Here is a 16,665-nt window from a genome sequence, read left to right on the forward strand (position 1 = left end):
GGACAAGTGAGGTGGAAGGGTGAAATCCCGGGAGACAGACACCTCCAGACTCCAGACTCCAGCCTTCAGCTCCAAGTCGTGGGTACGAAGTATGGTTGCCTTTTCCAAGGTTGTTGCTCTTGCCCTGCCCAATTGGCAATGCTTACACTACAACCCAGAGGCCAGAGCAGAGGGGGCCACCTTCCTCTGTACCTTGTATACGTATAAGGTGAGGTATCAGGTATCTACGGAGTACGGAAGTATCAGACTGAGCAGCCAGGGCAGTAATTATTGGGATACCTAGGAAATGGAAAATTGACGATGAGACTGCTCCGAAATGTAACTGGGCAGACGACCGAGTCTGGGGGAGTGCGAGCAGTGATTGGTGAATTGGCATAAGATGGTCATGGAAAACACACACCCAGAACTTCAGAAGAGGAGCCGATCAAGCAACAGGAGGGCGAGGTGAGCTTTTTTTTCTCCCCTCTTCTTCTTTGGCATTTGTCTTCTCAGTCCATCCTCCGGATCTTCCTGTTTCCATAACTAGGTATTTCCCTTTCTCTCCTTTCCTTTGCAAATGCCCAATTGCAGATAGGAGGATGAAAAAAGAGGTGTGAGCCTGTGAGGAGTAAGGACTCAGGAGTATAAGGAGCAGAGACCAGGAGGTACGTATCCTCCGAGGTACAGACGTGGTCTCCAGTTGTATCTTGGTCGTCGTCAGTCGTCGTCGTCCCTCGTCTTCGAGGTATGTGAGTTGATAGGTGACTGCAGCCGTGAAAGATGGGAAGAGGACGCGCCCTGTGAAGGTGGGTGTGAAAGAAGGCTGCAGTCCCGGCGACACGGTGTAGAAGTCGGTACGTACCGATACCCCTGTCGCAAAAGTTTGGAGACTGGAGATGCCCCCCCAAAGTAGATAGTCGACAGGTGAGAATTATCCATGTGCTTTTCCTCTGTCTCCCACAGGGCTGCTTGCGTCGGGACCGGGGGGTGAGGTTCAGACTTCACTGCTCGCTTTGCAGGGGTATGCATCTCGTGCCTTCCTGGGAACTTTCCTTACTGCTAAAAGCATCCTGGCTGTATCCGTCCGTAGGAGGAAGACATCAAGAGCGCCTTTCGGTACGTAACTGCGTACTTTGTGCTGTTGGCTTCCAATTCTTTCTGCGGTACGGAGTACGTACCTACATGCCTGACTGTGGCCTGCCCCTCCCCCCTCCTTCCATCACAGTCGACACCTGAGGTACCTTAGATAGAAACTCCATAGACATTCGAGTCTACCTAAGTGCATAGAGGCAGCTGGCATTCATACGAGCTGACAGGTGGCAGATGAGGTGGCATATGGCAGATGGCAGGTGCTTCTAGGCCTTTGACCGCAGTGTCTGAGGATTGGTGTCGGCGCGGGCGCTCGCAATTTTACGCTACGGATCCCGGGTACAGGAGATGAATAATGGTGGTGGTGATGATGATGATGATGCCGATACTGGGGCATGATGAAAGTGCGCTTCGCAGCTAAACCACCTTGGGGACGCATGTCCTCTGCGCACTAACTCACTAGCTGAGGATCCCTTAGCTTGGCGACGCCGCTCTCTGGATGCCGGGACTAGCCAAAAGTACGGTGGCTTGACTGAATGACTTGAGACCTTGGCTGTGCGTATGGCGTCGCTTCTTCTTTCACTGCTTGCTTCGCGTTTTCTTGGTCAGCACCTTGATCCCTCATCCAGTCTTCTCATCCATTGGACGACGCTCGACTTCCACCGGAACGGGTGAAACGATCGAATCAATGAAATGACCAAACCTCCTTTCTTGTCTAGACTCTAGACTCTGGACACTAGACTCCAATGACTCTAGATAATTAGCAACAACCTAGAGATTACTTGTCGCGTCGCGTGTCAGATTGATATTGCTCACCCACAGGCTCGATGAAGTTGTTTGCCGTTGAACTAACTGACTGGAACGTGCGCCTTCCTTGCACTTATTTTGCTCGTCGTCTTAATAATCTTTGGTACTCCAATCCTCCTGGGATGCTCGTAGGTGCCGGGAAATTTGCTAATGCCCTTTGGAATTCTATGCACGTAATGCTTATCGCCCATCAAAGAAGGAATGAGAAATGTCATATAATAATGATATTATTCGACTTGGAATTGACAGGATGCCGGGTCCAAGGTGTGGCCCGTGGAAAACCGAAACCCGAAAATCCCGATGAGAAAGATGACTTGGCTCCCGTGACCTATGTCTCGTTGGTTGTTGTATCGAGTCGTCGACTAGGTACTCGGTCGATTCGAGTCAATGTCTACGAAAATCGCACAATAGCATTCGGTCTTGTTCCCGGCTCTCAGCGCGTGACGGAGTCTGCCGAGAAGAGTTGATTAAAGGATTCCACTGGAAAGAGCAAAAAGCTTCTTTTCTTTGCCCCCAACTTGGTCGCTACCTAGACCTAAAGATCGGGACCCCTTCCCGAGAGCTACCTATTGCAGCTGCCCGGTGCCGGATCCGCCGTCTTGACTCGCGAGCAGGGGTCGACGAGAAACATACAAACAAAGAACTACTGCGTGAGAGACGTCAGTTACGGACAAACACCTGATTAGAGAGTATTGAACGAAACGTAACGTACTGTCTTGACTCTTCTGTACTCACCGAGGAAAAGTCCAGGATGCCGTGTGTCTATGGAATACGATGGGCCGGCGATGACTTGTTCCGTGATGCAGCGGTCGGTGTGGATTTTTACTGGTATTTGGATTTCCATTTCTCAATGGAGGAATGATAGTTGAGACCGCCCCCTCCCCTTTCACGACGCCACACCAAGTGCTTGTAGAGAAGGGAACAAGATGGGTGGTGCCGGATGGCCCATTGTGGCCGAGGGTAGAAAACGCATTCGGGCCTGATCCCAGTCTTTTCGAGGACGTGAGTGCTCCGTACTCTGTACGCAGTCATGATTGCTGTGCAATATTTTCCTGCATACGAAGAGCGGGTTATTAACGAAGGCGGCGGTTAAGGTTGCGCAGGCCCGGCCAGCGAGCAAAGCCGTGTACGAAGGTAGGTAGCTAGCAGTAGCGGACCGTCGACCACCGCAGTTGCGAGAGCAAAGACGCAGAGAGCCACAGCCGCGAGAGCGTGGCAGCCAGCGAGCAGGGCCCCAACCATGGGAATCGAGAGCCCTTGTTCCCTGCTCAATCTTTGGGATTTTTACGGTCGAGGTTCCCAGCGGATGGGAATCAAATAGTTGTGGCGGCGAAAGGGGGGCGTGTGGCCGGTGAAGGACGTGGCAAGCCATCTGACTGGCTGGCATAACATCCGCACGCACTCCCAAGACATGCTGTCCGCGGTACGGCACAGCCAGGCCAGTCTCCAGAACACGACGACATGCCGAGCTGGATGCTGCACGACCTGCTTCTGCACCTCCGGATGCGTGGCACTCCCTCCAGACGGCAAATTCCAAGGCTTGGGCATGGTCTTGGCCATGATTTCGAGCAAGTTCAAAACTTGCGCAATGCCCTTTGCTCCTGAAAGCATGCCTAGGCGCACAACGAGTATACCGTCTTTCATGTGTCTTGTATCTCGTACAGTTAAGCGTAGGAAAAAATAGGGTGGGGGTTGGCTGCGGTAGGTACGAATCGAATCGACCGTCTGCAAGCGCTCCAGGATGGGTTGATCTTGATCATGATCATGCGTATGGATAGCGACAAGCCGACGACGGCTGGTGAGCCTGGGTCTTGCATAGGCAACCTGAAGTTTGGAAAAGTGCAGCGGGTAAGGTTCTCGCTACAGAGCTTGGTAAGCGTAGGCACACCATACGGCACATCACACATGGATGGGGAAGAAGGAGATAGAGCCAGAATAGGAGACTCACAGCCGCGTCGTCGCGGAACAGGAGCGCGGGCTGAAATGAGTGTGCGGTGCGTAGTAGGTAGGTAGGTGTGCAACTGCGGATCGACGTACCTCTGTTGAGCGGTGGGCGTAGGCATACAACGTGTGCAACTGATGGTAACGTGTGCCTCGGTACCGAGCAAACAGCGCTCAAGCTGAAAGTCGAGTTTCTGGTGGGAGGGAATCAGGGCAGGTCGAGGCACCAGCAAGCAAGGTCCAGGGCCGGAAGACCGCGGCCGCGGAGCTGAGAGAAGCGGCACCGTGGGTTGAAATTTTCCCTTCCCCTGGTCGTGGACGTGGTCCTTGGGGTGGTGTGTGTGGTGTGCATTTGGATGCCCACAGCTGGCTTGGGGTTCCCTGACGTTGGGTTCTGGGACTCTGGGAGGAGCCGCTGACGGTCTTTGGTGTGCGGCGTGGCCTAGGTGCCCTGCTCGTGCTGTGGTGCACCGTACCGGGAATTGAGATGCAGACAGCTGGGCGCGAGGGAAATACCGACGAGTGGGACAGAGTGACGGTGTTCGTCTACGAATACGGCCGCGGATCGTGATGAATAATTGGGCGGCCCTGTGTCTAAGGTACGTGAGCTGACGAGCTGCAAAGCAAAGATTCTCAAGCATCCACCTCACCTCCAATTACATCGAGCATCTGGCGCAAGGAAACAGAGAATTGGCAGCCAAGAGGAAGGGCAAAGGAGAGGGAGAGAGAAAAAAAAAAAAAAAAGGACCACCCAAGCGACAGGCATGTGAGGTGGGAATGTCGGATCTGGTGTGTGTTGCGGTAGGTAAGGCAGGTGGCCCGGCGGCGGCCCAGAGTGGGTATTCGCGGAGAGAGGTATATCTTTAGGTGGGGCTTGTATATGAACATGGGCAATCACTCTACGACGCAGAGTTGCGAGGTCTCGTGAGATGGTGAGAGAGATATGTCGACTTCAGGCTGGTGCTTGGCTTTGGACTTGGGGACTTGGGAATTTGGGAAACTCGGGGCATGGATGCTAGGGTCTGCGATGAGAGAAGGTAGGAACGCGAGACAGTGGGGTCTTTCCTTCTCCTCTGGATCCAAAGTGGATACCAAGAGCCTAGGCCCCAGAGAACAGAGATCTGCGCCATTTTTCTGCGCTAGCCTGATGGATGATGAAGTGGGTGGGAACTGGGAAGGAGTCCGTGACCGGGTCCACCTCCTTCTCTTTCTCTCTCTCACATTTTTTTTTCCTTCAATTTTCCCCCCATGCCATCGACGAACCAGGTCGAGCGATGCAAGGTGAAGATTGATGCTCCCCCTCCCCTACACCTTGCCTCGCCTTGGCTTTGAGGGCTTGGGAGGGGGGCTGATGTGCCGACTCTTCCATCTGTCACTGGCCATTCAGCTTGAGGCCCTTGTCGATCGTCGAGATGCTCAGTTACGGTTGCATTGGCATCTGCAGAAACACTGCCAGCACCTGCAAAAACTGGATATCTGAATCACCAAACCCCAAACCCGACGAGATGCACACGTCCCAGCGACACAGACAACCAGATGTCCCAAGTTGCAGATGGGAGCCTAGTGTAGATACGTGGGGTACCTCGTTTGTGCATACATGTTCGCTGACATGGCTACCGTAAGGAAGCAGTACGAGCACTGCCGTCTCCCGAAGCCATTGTGCACTGTCGGATCCGTCATCGCGAACGCCGGGGCCGTCTCGGCACGGCAGCTGAGGAATGACAATTGCGATTGAGACTCGACTGCATCGGGCAAGGAGCAGCCGGTTGTCTGGACGCATCCCCGTAACTTGTCCGTGTCCTCTTCCGACGGACAGAGAACAAAGAAAGCAGAGGCCGCCTTTCCATGGTGCCGGCCAAGGGGGAGACATTGAAAAGGGATTTGCCGTGTGGTGCCCGCGATCTAGACTCCGCGAGTGTGGGACCCTGACTCGGGCGGAGTTGAGGGAATGCTTGCACTGGAGTCGATCCAGGTGGACGAAAACAGCATGGACGCCTCGGGGACTTCTGAGCCCGGCGTCTTGAACACAACACTAGCCCCGGCGTCCGTGACGGGGCTCTGCTACCAGAATATTCTCCGCCCGCGACAGATATTGTGCTACCAAGTACGAAATACAAACGAGTGGATTCGGGTGGGCTGTGGATTGTGGCCTGTGGTCTGTGAGCAGCGACGAAAAGGAAACCGACATTCCCTCCTCACCTGGTTCTGACACCGTCGGTCATTTGGCAACATCTCCTGGTCCGGTCTGGTGTACAGATGCTTGGCTACAGAATTTGCCCCGTTTCTGCGCTGTTGTTCTATCCGTACAAATACTGCGTGATCCTGTGCGTCTTCTCGTGAGGGCGATAATGGCCTGCACGCAGCATCGCACTCTGATAAAGTTCTAGAGGTTTGTATAGTCACCGAGGATCTTGCTGGCGCCTCGGTCGCGCGCAAAGGTTATTTTGGCGCGCCGGTCCAGGGCTTGGGATCAAACGGTGGTCTAAACTCTCTGGTCTGGCGATCACCCCAAGACTATGTTGCTTAGGGGTTCGGCGGTTTCCTACACTTGATCTGTCAATTGGTGTGGAGCCCATAAGGTCGTTTCCTGAGCTGCGTCTATAGACGGGGCTGCGACAAGAATAGCTGCTGATGGGACGAAGGCGCAACTTGTTTTCTGGTCAAGCCTCGAGGATTGGATATCGGACGTTTCCAACGGCTTGGTGAACGACTAGGTTGAAGATGAGGGGCTCGGACTGTAGCAGAAGAAGCCACCACCGTAGGTATTTACGATGTAGAAATTTCGTCGATCAGCACACGTTTTATGAACCAGCCCCCTTGAGCTGACCAAGAGTGCGCCACCAAGAAACGGGCATGATTGGTACCCGAAAGATTCCATCCACTACAACATCTTGATACTCGCTCTAGAGTCTGGAGACAAATTCCCCTGAAGTGATATACCTAGGTTGTAAGTCCTGTTGCTTGAGATGGCACGTGTCTCCTTACACAAAGTGTCTGATGTCGAGCTTGTCCCTGTCACCCACCAGTAGTTCGGGGGCTATCTTAGCGTTTTCCCCGCAAGTTCGACTTGTCAAACGATTCCCCAAGCTAGGGCCTAGATGTGCGCTGGTGTTGGTGCAGACACGAACGCTGAGGCTGGCTCATCCTGTCTCGAGTTTCCCATCCACCAGGAGCGCGCGATCGAGCGAGACGCGACGCGACGTGGGTGAGGTAGCTAGTGATGATTGAACGTGTGGACAATCAAGAAGACGACAGCACTGGAGAGGACGGCTGGACACAGCTAGTCTGAGGTCTTCAATCTATCCGTGCCTCTCAATGCGAACATGGAAGCTCGTGTCGTTCCTGCGATCTTAGAATCTAGATCTCGGAAGGTAGGCTTTTTGACGCGAGTGCGGAATTACGATCGTTTTGCCGAAATCCGTCAAGGAATAGTCCCTTGCTTCGCAGCGAAGCTCGATCTACGATGGAGTCCCGGGGGGACCATCTGTGTAGAGATACTCTCATACTCTGTAGGGAGACAGAGGACACGTACCGCGTCATGGGAGCGATAAGGTGTCACAAATCGTTACGACGAGGTCCTTGGGAAGCCGGAGATTCGACAATCGACAATCGACAATCGACAATCGACAATCGACAATCGACAATCGACACCTTTTTGGCTTCCAATTCATGAAGGGTGGGTTTCCTGGAGAGCAGAGGGTCAGAATTCGCTTGGAGAGAATAGGTAGCCTCGGGGATGAGGGCTGTTTGGTGCTAACTGGAAAGGCAGCTAGCGGCATCCGCTTCCTCGATATTGGAAATGGGATTTTCCCTTCGCTTGTGCGTCCCCCTGTCATCGGGCACCTCAAGGCCGGGCGACCTCGCGAGGGGACGACGGACGGACGGGCCACCCCTCCACGTCGACTTTGTCGCAGCTGAGATCTGCCGGGGGCGGATTTACCAGGAATACCGAGCCAAACGCGAGACGGGGGGGAGGGGGCTCAGATGCCAGGGTTTGAGGTCGACCAGATTCGAGGTTTTCTGTATCTGTCCTCTATACTCCGTAAGGTATTTCGCATTGCGTGGTGCACTGCACGGCTTTGGTGAGGTCCGGTCCTGTTCAAGCGCTCAGTCAATGAAGTCGAAGGAAAAGGGGGGGCAATTGGGGGTGTAAAAGATGGGAAGGGGTGGCCCAGCCCTCTAGGCAACCTTTATTGGGTTCCTTGCAAGCCGCTGCAGCATCCAGCTTGCCCTGCATCCCATCCATGGGAATGCTCCCCTCCTCCTTTCCTCCGTACCCTCCACTTTGGACATCGCCCTCCACCATGTCAATCACCACAGTGTGCTGCTTCCCCCGCCCTGTCTGTAAGGTCGGTAGGCTGTAGGCTGTAGCCCATAAGTTAGTTCCCTTCTCCTTGCTTCAGAGAATTTCCAGAGGGCTGGTGCACCGGGAGACCCTGAACAGCTTCCCAGAAACCCAAGCGACTTGGTGTACACTACCACGTACGGATAGAGAGCAGGGGATGTGATGTGAGGGCTTGTTCCTTTTCCCTCCTGGCTACCCCTCGCTTAATTGTGACAGCCTGCGACCCTGTCTGACTGCGGCGGCGAGTAGTCGACATTCATACCTTGCCATCCAGGTTAATTTGCACTGCAAAGTGGTGAGAAGTGGGTACTCCGCGACTCCATACCAAAAATGCCTTCCAAGACAACCAAAAGATGAAGATGCATGCGGAGTCGAAAATCGGAGGAGGCGGATACTGGGCAGTAACAATGGCACATATCAATTACACATGCCTCGGTGGAACTGAAAACAAAAGTGCGGTTATCCAAAGTTGAGGTGGGACTTTGGACAAGGAAGCATCCATAAGGTACTCCCTCCATAGGTACGGAGTAAGGTACTGTGAGAATGGAAGGGCTGGAACTTGCAAGCGAGTCGGGTAGCGACTGCTCTTGCCGAGTAACAACGGTGATGGCGACGGTGACGGTGAAGGTGGACGGACGACAGTGGCACGGCCTCGGCCGGAAGTGGCCGCTGGGAAGCGGTCGTGCCTGCCAGGGCAGTACTTATTAATCGTTCCTGCTCTCGGTGAGCTCGCTCTAGGTAAACCAAGGTGAGGGCTACTTCCACGGGCATGTAGCCGTCTACGTCTGATTGGATCAGGCCATCATGTAGTTCAAGCATTTATGACACTTTCCTGGGTAGTCCCCCATATGTACCGCCGTGACACCTCCCCATGAAGCAGGCGCCCATGGGCCACGGCACCTTCAACTTTGGTATGTTCCTATTACCACTTGCTTACGGAGTAGGTGCGCAGCACAGTCGCTTTGGCGCAGAGATGCCCACAGACTTTCCACGTTACAAAAGTAATGCCTTTCGTGCCTTCCAACTCAAGAAGTACCTCGCATACCTCCTACCTATCTTAAGGTATCGTGAATTAAATGTACCTTAGGCAGGACTCTTGTCAGCTGGTGAAATGGAACGGCAAAAAGGCAAGTACAGTAATGTGTACTCTGCAGGCACTCATCTCTTTTGTTCTTTCCCGAGTTCAATCTGTGCAGGAGCGGAGAAGGAGTGCTTCCAGTCGTGTTCGCGATTCCTTCCATTTGCCTTCGAATCTGAACCTGTCAGGTCCCATTTCTACCAGTGGCGGGACCTCGGGGAAATCCCTCAGTGACATTTGCATCCCGTTATCCTTGGGTCATTCTTTCCCGCCGTGCCCGCCGCCTCTCGCCCGCTTCGCCACTCGCCCAATGGAACATACATCCTCCCGCCAGTCTCTCTACCGGCGGAGTACCTCACTGCGTATGACTACCTACCTTATGGACTCGGAGTGTGCACCCACGCATGCCACGGCACCTGAGTTGCGCACCTTAGTCTGTCATCTCCCGACTCCCGATTCCCTGCTTGCAAATCAACAACTTAACCGCCACCTACCGTTACAATGCTTGCGCCCTGCCTGTCTCCATGTTCAAATCATCGTCTACGAATACGTGCCCGACTTTCGACTTCGAAACCGTCCTCCCCCTCCCCCTCCCCGTCACTGGGATGTTTACGCTCACAGTCACACCTCTCACCGCTCACTCCACGCCCGAGTCGGTCGGCGTTCGATACGAATTTGAATCCCCCCCCCCCCCGGGTCCTGCAAGCACTTGAGTGCGTCACAAATTATAATCATCACAGCGCAATTGCCGCAGTTGTCGCCGTTGTCGCTGCTGTCCACATGCTGCCGCCCTTGCGAGCTTGCATGCTATCATCGCTAGGCTCACCAACAATTCGGGCCTCTTTTCTTCCCATAACCTGCACGCTACCGACCGACCGACCGTCCCATGTCCAGGCATGTCGAGACAGCCTTGCACAAGTTAATGCCAATGTGGCCGCGGCTCCTACAAAGGCGCCGGCGCCAGCGCCAGCCCAGGAACCGACGCCAATGTGGTTTTAGGGCTACTGCGTGCTCAAGAAGCTCAGGTCCCCCAATCCCCAATCTATGGGCTATACTCGAATGAACTAGGCAAATCCCGACACCCTGGTTTGGGGGTTCACCAAGAAACGCAGCCCGCTGCTAGAGTGATCTGTCGCGAAGGTTAGGGCGTCGACAGATCTCAAGCGACCCAAACCGCTGGGATTCGACTAAGCAAGCGTTAATGCCCCTGAGGGGCACAGTGTCTGCTTCTTCTCCAAAGTTGTTGGTCGCCCCCCCCGAAGGAACGGGAACCAGTCCAAGGCTAAACCAAACCAAACCAGTCCAAAGGCCGTTTTCTCTCGCCCTTGACCTCGCACCTACATACCTACCACGTCCCTACAGAGTACATGCACCGTCTCCGTACACACAAGCCCATCCTCTGTATGAATGTCCAGCGCCAATCCATCCTCGGGACGACCACCAAACGTACTAGCGGCGATGCGTATATGCTTGCACCTTTGTTCCAACGACAAGCCGTCCGGCCCAGTGTCCCGGGACAACTAGCTAGTTACTGTGCCGCCCTAAGTCACGGTCAGGAAGAGCCTCCATGAAGTTGGTATACGGATACACGAGGAAAGCAGCCGTCCGGAATTTCCTCCAGCATGCAACATGTCAACTTTTGACATGGAGGCGCACGACTTTGGCTTTCTTTTGCAACGCACGCTCAACTGCCAACGAGTCCAACCAGCTGCGACCAGTCAAAGCGGCGTATCATGCGCCGTCAAATATCCATCCGTACATTTCGCCCGAATAACAAACTCGACAGCGGCAAGCGCCCGTCAGCCCGCAGCCACACTCCCCTCAGCCGTCCAAACACTCCATTCTCAGAATTGTCACCGTCATGACCCACGGTGTCGGCATCATCCTCTGCATCGATCTCAACCATGCGTTTCTCTGAATCACGATTTTGACAACGAACAGTAATTTCCCCGACACCCAAAGCAGGGCCGTCAACCACTTTGCCCGACGACAAGTTCGCCCAACGGTATCAGTCTTTTTGCGTCTTTTGTTTCTATCATACATCGATTTTATTCCGGCGCATAATTTGACCCTGTTCCAACTGAGGTATGACTCCGTAGCCGGCGTATTATCAGCGTCAATGGGTGAACGAGATAGCAACAGCCAGAGGTTCCTTCATATACAGCTATACTCACTACAGCTATGCGAAAAGGGCAAATGATAGAAACGACATTTAGACAGGATAGACCCATATTGGGTCGCGGATTCCAGAGGGATACGAGAAGTCGGAACGACGTCGCGCGGATACCTCGGGACGACAAGCAGCAGGACAAGGTCACCAGACCCAAAGTTTCTGACCGCATTATCCATGCCGTGATTCCAATTGCCTGAAGTATGCAGCGCAGAAACAACAGCCACTCGCAGGTCTGCTCTACTCCTCTTCCCTTGGCTACATCCATGTCGGGCGCTGCTGGTTGGTCGTCTCACTACCGCACTTTTCCCTCTTGTCGTCGAATCTGTCTGAACAGCTACCAGTAAAAAAAAAGCCCCTGGCATGGCTGGATTCCTGCCATGCCCCAGCGGACGACCGAATATCGCTGCAACATTCAGTCAGACCAGACTGAATCGAGGCGACGGAAGCCAGTCACCATAACGTCTACCATTTTCGGGCCTGTCTACCCCTCCACGCCCTCCTCGCATGGGCCTGGGATTCTGCTCGCACGTCCCTTGTCAAGCTCAAATACCACCTCAGCGAGGCACTCCACGTGCAGACTAAAACTTTGTACGCCCCCGATGTCTGCACTCTGGCCGATACTGCCTCACGTGGAAGTATCCACTGATGTGCAGACCATGCCGTTCGGAGCACGACAGTCCTACCGCCCAACCCACGCCATAGGACAATGGCTTGACCCTGTCTAACTATCGTATGAGCGCCTACGAACCGTCTCGCCTGGACCAGCCCATGTCAGCAGCTATCGTGGACTGTCGCATATCTTCATGGACAATGTTGCACAACCGCAGACAATACTCGATTGGAGTCGTGCTGGCAACGAGTTATTGGTTAATCGTTTCCGGTGCTTTTGATGAACGCTGTGAGCGTCGTTCCAGGGTAATGAGGAGAAGAAGAAGATGGCCCAAGACGAAGCGTGGCTGGGCAAGGTTGTCATCGTGCTAACCTCATAGCCGCAAGGTAATATCGTGTGGTACCTCGATTTACCTCCGCGTCTTTATCGCGGATGGCGGGCGGCTTGGAGGCTCGAAGCGGTTCTTCATTCGATTTCAGGTTTGGTCGCTGCCGTACTCCGTATGCTTTCCTCCTCATTTCCCTTCTTATCAGCCCCTGCCTGGTCATGTACGTCTCCCCTCTTTCTCTCTCTAATTCTTGACAAGCTTGTGCCCTCTTCTGATCCCTCGCCGCACAACTTCCCAGCCAATATCGGAAGCACACCTCGGCAGCAAGGATTTTTCTCCATCAAACAGGCCCACCGATGGTTAGAACGGGGTCACTTTCGGCTGTTCTTTGCATTTCGGGAGACGTTCGCGTCTGTCATTTGATGCCCAAGCCAGAGGGGGGATTTTGAGTTTTTCGTGAGGCTGGAACCAATCTCGCAGCATGCAGCATTGTCCACACAGGGCAAGTGTCTTGCTCACACCGCCTCTCTGCCTCTTTGAGGCTGCAGAACGAGAGGTTGCTAATTCGATCAAATACGGGTGGGTCTTTTGATTATTACTCGGATTCGAACAATTCACCGGCAGAATTCGACCTTGGCCGTCTTCTCCCCATCGATATCTGGTCAGCTCGGTACGGAGTAGGGATACTCATAATAGACAGATCATGGTCGTTTGACACACTATCTCGCAGCATAGAAGGGAAGGTGTGCACGGCCTCGATCAATCGGGATTCAATGCCACCGCGATTCGAATGGGAGAGCCATGCAGCATGCCAAGTGTCAGGTATCGCGGTCTGCATATCGCTGCTCTGGAAAGAACAGGTCCCGTGCACCAAAGGGATCAATTGATGGATATGGATCGCCGCAACGAGCAGGTGTCAGCACTCTTTCCAGCAAAGCCAAGAAGCAGGTTTCAAGGCTTGTCTGAGACATATGTTCCTGACTACGAATACCTGACTCCCAACGCTTCGAGGCTTGTGCAGCAGCTAGGGCAAAAGGGACAGACGCCTCAAGTGCCGCTAAAATGATGATGGAATCATTGCCAAGGTTCAGGAACCAACCCGGAAAAGCGCCTCTTTCGAGCTATTCGACCGCAGACAATGATCCCCAGTTGACGAGTTGCTCTAGCCGATACGTCTCACATGTTGCTGGAAATTCCGCGAGGCCAGACCATTAGGGACATTATGCGACAATGGCATATGGCACCCCTGGTGGATGAAGTCATGAGGCCACCAAGCGGTCAGTCCCCGAGGTGTCGTCGACTTCCTGGCAGCACCCGATGGTGTCAAGCAGAGTGCCGCCAATTTCAAGCCCCCAACGCGCAAGGATGCTTCATTCCCCCTGGTCGAATTGGGGTGGGTGGGTTGCACTGGCTCAGCAGACAGTGATCAAGATGTCAATTCTGGCACTGTGATCGCAATTGGCACGACCTGCATGTCCTTAGGTAACGCGCATGGATAAAGTGCAACCTGGATGCTGGGAAAACGGCTTATTTCACTCGCCGCCAGTTGGTCGAGTATCACACATCCACAGCGGCAAGTCACGACGGTCAAAAGCAGTGCGCGGGCCACGGCCAAGGAGACATGCGCATGTGGACAACAAGCAGACAGGCCATCAAGGGCATTCCCGCATGCCTCTCGCTGGTCGACGAAGGGCGAGTTAGCGGTGAAGGGACCATAGAGGAGAGTGGAAAGGCCGTGCATACCCGCCAGAGCCGGACGGCTGAGACGTCTGCCCTACGCCTACGGGAGAGGGAATGGGAACGAAGTGGAAAGGATTTCAAGGAGAAAAAGGCTCCCGGCTCCAGGCTGCAGCCAATTGAGGCACCTATCATGATGGCTCCGCTGCTTTCGCCGCGCCTATCAGCATCCGTGTGTACAAACATACGGGAACAGTCGAGATCGGACGCGCTAGATTCCGAGAAACACGGCCGGCAGCGGAGCAATCCAAGTGGAGGTACGAGGCGAGGAGGCGAAAAGACACTCTGTCGGCCGGCAGCAGTGGGAAAGTCGATTTTCCCATCTCCCCAGTTGCCGTGGGCCAATTTTCCTGGCAATGGTTCACATGGACATGAAGATCGTCCTCCTGCTTCGGATCCACTACTTCAGCCGTCCATCTACGGGTACAGTACAGTCTACCTGATCATCTTCACCACACGGATCCAGACAGGGCTTACTTACACACGATGCGCACATGTCCACCCTAGCCAGACAGATGTCGATACTCGATAGTCTCTCAGGTAAGGCGGCCCTCAACACTCGGCTATCCCCATTGGGCCAATCCGCCTCGTTCGTGATGCATGGTTGTACACTGCAGTTCAACTTTATGATGTATCATCGTGCGAATTCCACGAGGGGGGCAGATTCCTTTCCGCTATCCGGCCTGGTCAAGCTGGTCTAGGCGAGCGGCCCATCGAGCACCGCATCCCCACAATCAAACAATCCCTTGCAGCTATCGGTGCTGTCTTCGCTGCAAAACGTTCAGTGCACGGAAAAGATGTCACCGGATGCTTCAGCTGCTAGCTAATGCGTGCGACGATGGCATACCACGGATACCTCCCCACGTTTACTAGCCCAGCCCAGCGATCCGCCGCGATGATTGAGCCTATTACTTGGTAATCCTGCCATAAGGAGGAGTTGCGTTATACTGCAGGTGCGGCCAGAAACATTTTAGACCCAGCGAAAACAGCCTTCGATCAAGTCTACTTGCAGCGAAACACACAAGTCGATGAGAGCATCAAATACGTCCAGCCCGGCTAGGGTTTCTTTCCTTACCAGCTCATATGACTACCTCACTGCTGTAACTGGTCGTTCTGCAGGTTGTCTTTTGCATCAACGCCTCGGAACCTGACTCGCGACCTCACAGCAGTGGCTCGCAAGAGTGCTCATCTCACGCATAGTCAGGGATTTTTGCGCCCTGTCGATCGGCTGCTTCTGTTGCCTGCCATTGATCGACCAAAGACGCTCCACGCGCCCATCCCTGAGCGCGAAAGAGCGAGCTCCGGGCAATGATGATCACTGAAGAAACTTGCGCCTCCGCCAAAAGCCTTGAAAATCCAAGACCAACGGGACATCAATCGAAGATCGGTTACGTGGTGCCGTAGACGATGATACAAGCCAAGCTGAGTCATCATCTCGGCCGACTAAGCACATTCCCGGGTGGTGTGCTGGAATGTTTCTGCGTCTAGCGTTCGGAGGACAACCGAGAAACCAAGTACGGCGGTTCTTTCAAGTACTAAGGACGCATGCTGCGTGCCATGGCCATCTGCATTAAGGTCGTGTCCAATCAAATCGGGCAATTCACGCTCGACCGCACGGCACATGATGAGTTCTAGCTGCGGGCAGGCGTGGGCAAGCGTGGCATGCTGGTACTGCTGGTTACCATACGGCCTAGTTGGATTGGTGTCGGCTTAGATCGGCCTCAGCACTCAATTAGTGAAATCTACCGACCATCCACTCGTTATTTGGTTGCGGCCCGTATTGGTACTTGGATTTGAGCCTCACCACGCCAACTTCCCATCCAGGGTTCCGAAAAGACTCGATGTACGTGCCGCTATGACCGAAGAAGGGGCAAAATCCGGCCAATGCATCAATTTTCCTCCCGACTCGTCAAGAACTTTGTCCACGACTTGAATATTCCGACGGCTCTGATGGAAAAACCCGCGTTGGCCACTCTCTCCCATCTCGATATCCCCGAGCTTCTCAAACCAGCCGGAGCAATGAGATACGATAGGGGCTTGGGCAGACGAAACCTCCTCTTGCCGGCGAGAGGGCCGACGAAGAGAGGTTGTCGCCTTCACCGTGGCCGATGATTTGCATTCGCCGATATCTGGACAAGGTCCGGCCCAGTTTCAACAGAGGTCAGAGTATGTGCGCGACAATATGTCCTGCGCCTACCCTGCGAGCCAACGCAAGGCATGGTTCTCTAGCGAAGCTCATCATCTCGGGATCACCAGTCAAAGCAGCATCGATAATGCTTGTCCCAGAAGGGCTGGTTTGAGTATTCCTCCTGCAAACGGCGCGTACTCTTGCGAAGAACTGTACCGCCGACTGTCGAACTCAATAAGAAACATCGGATGATACAGCTTCAAGTATGCCCATCCTTGCTCCTTTTGGCACTTGCTGTTCAAGTCCCCATCCATAGATGTTCCCTTTGGCAGGATGACGGGCCATTCTCGATGCGCAATGCTTCATCCAGATGATATCGAACCCCTGAGCGGCGAAACTTTCGTCGGCGACCAAGGACTAACATACAGGATGTGACCTTGGAAAGATACG

General features: G+C 54.0%; 1 protein-coding gene across 1 annotated transcript; it reads right to left on the bottom strand.

Annotated features, from left to right (window-relative positions):
- Positions 1-3,159: 3,159 nt before the first annotated feature.
- Positions 3,160-3,519, bottom strand: HER10_EVM0000301 (uncharacterized protein; the record flags this gene model as incomplete). Its single annotated transcript, XM_035470089.1, has 1 exon — positions 3,160-3,519. The coding sequence occupies one exon, from the start codon at positions 3,517-3,519 to the stop codon at positions 3,160-3,162; it is 360 nt and encodes a 119-aa protein (XP_035327499.1).
- Positions 3,520-16,665: the final 13,146 nt, after the last annotated feature.

The sequence above is a fragment of the Colletotrichum scovillei genome (assembly GCF_011075155.1).
Source record: "Colletotrichum scovillei strain TJNH1 chromosome Unknown Contig00010, whole genome shotgun sequence".
Lineage (NCBI taxonomy): Eukaryota > Fungi > Ascomycota > Sordariomycetes > Glomerellales > Glomerellaceae > Colletotrichum > Colletotrichum scovillei.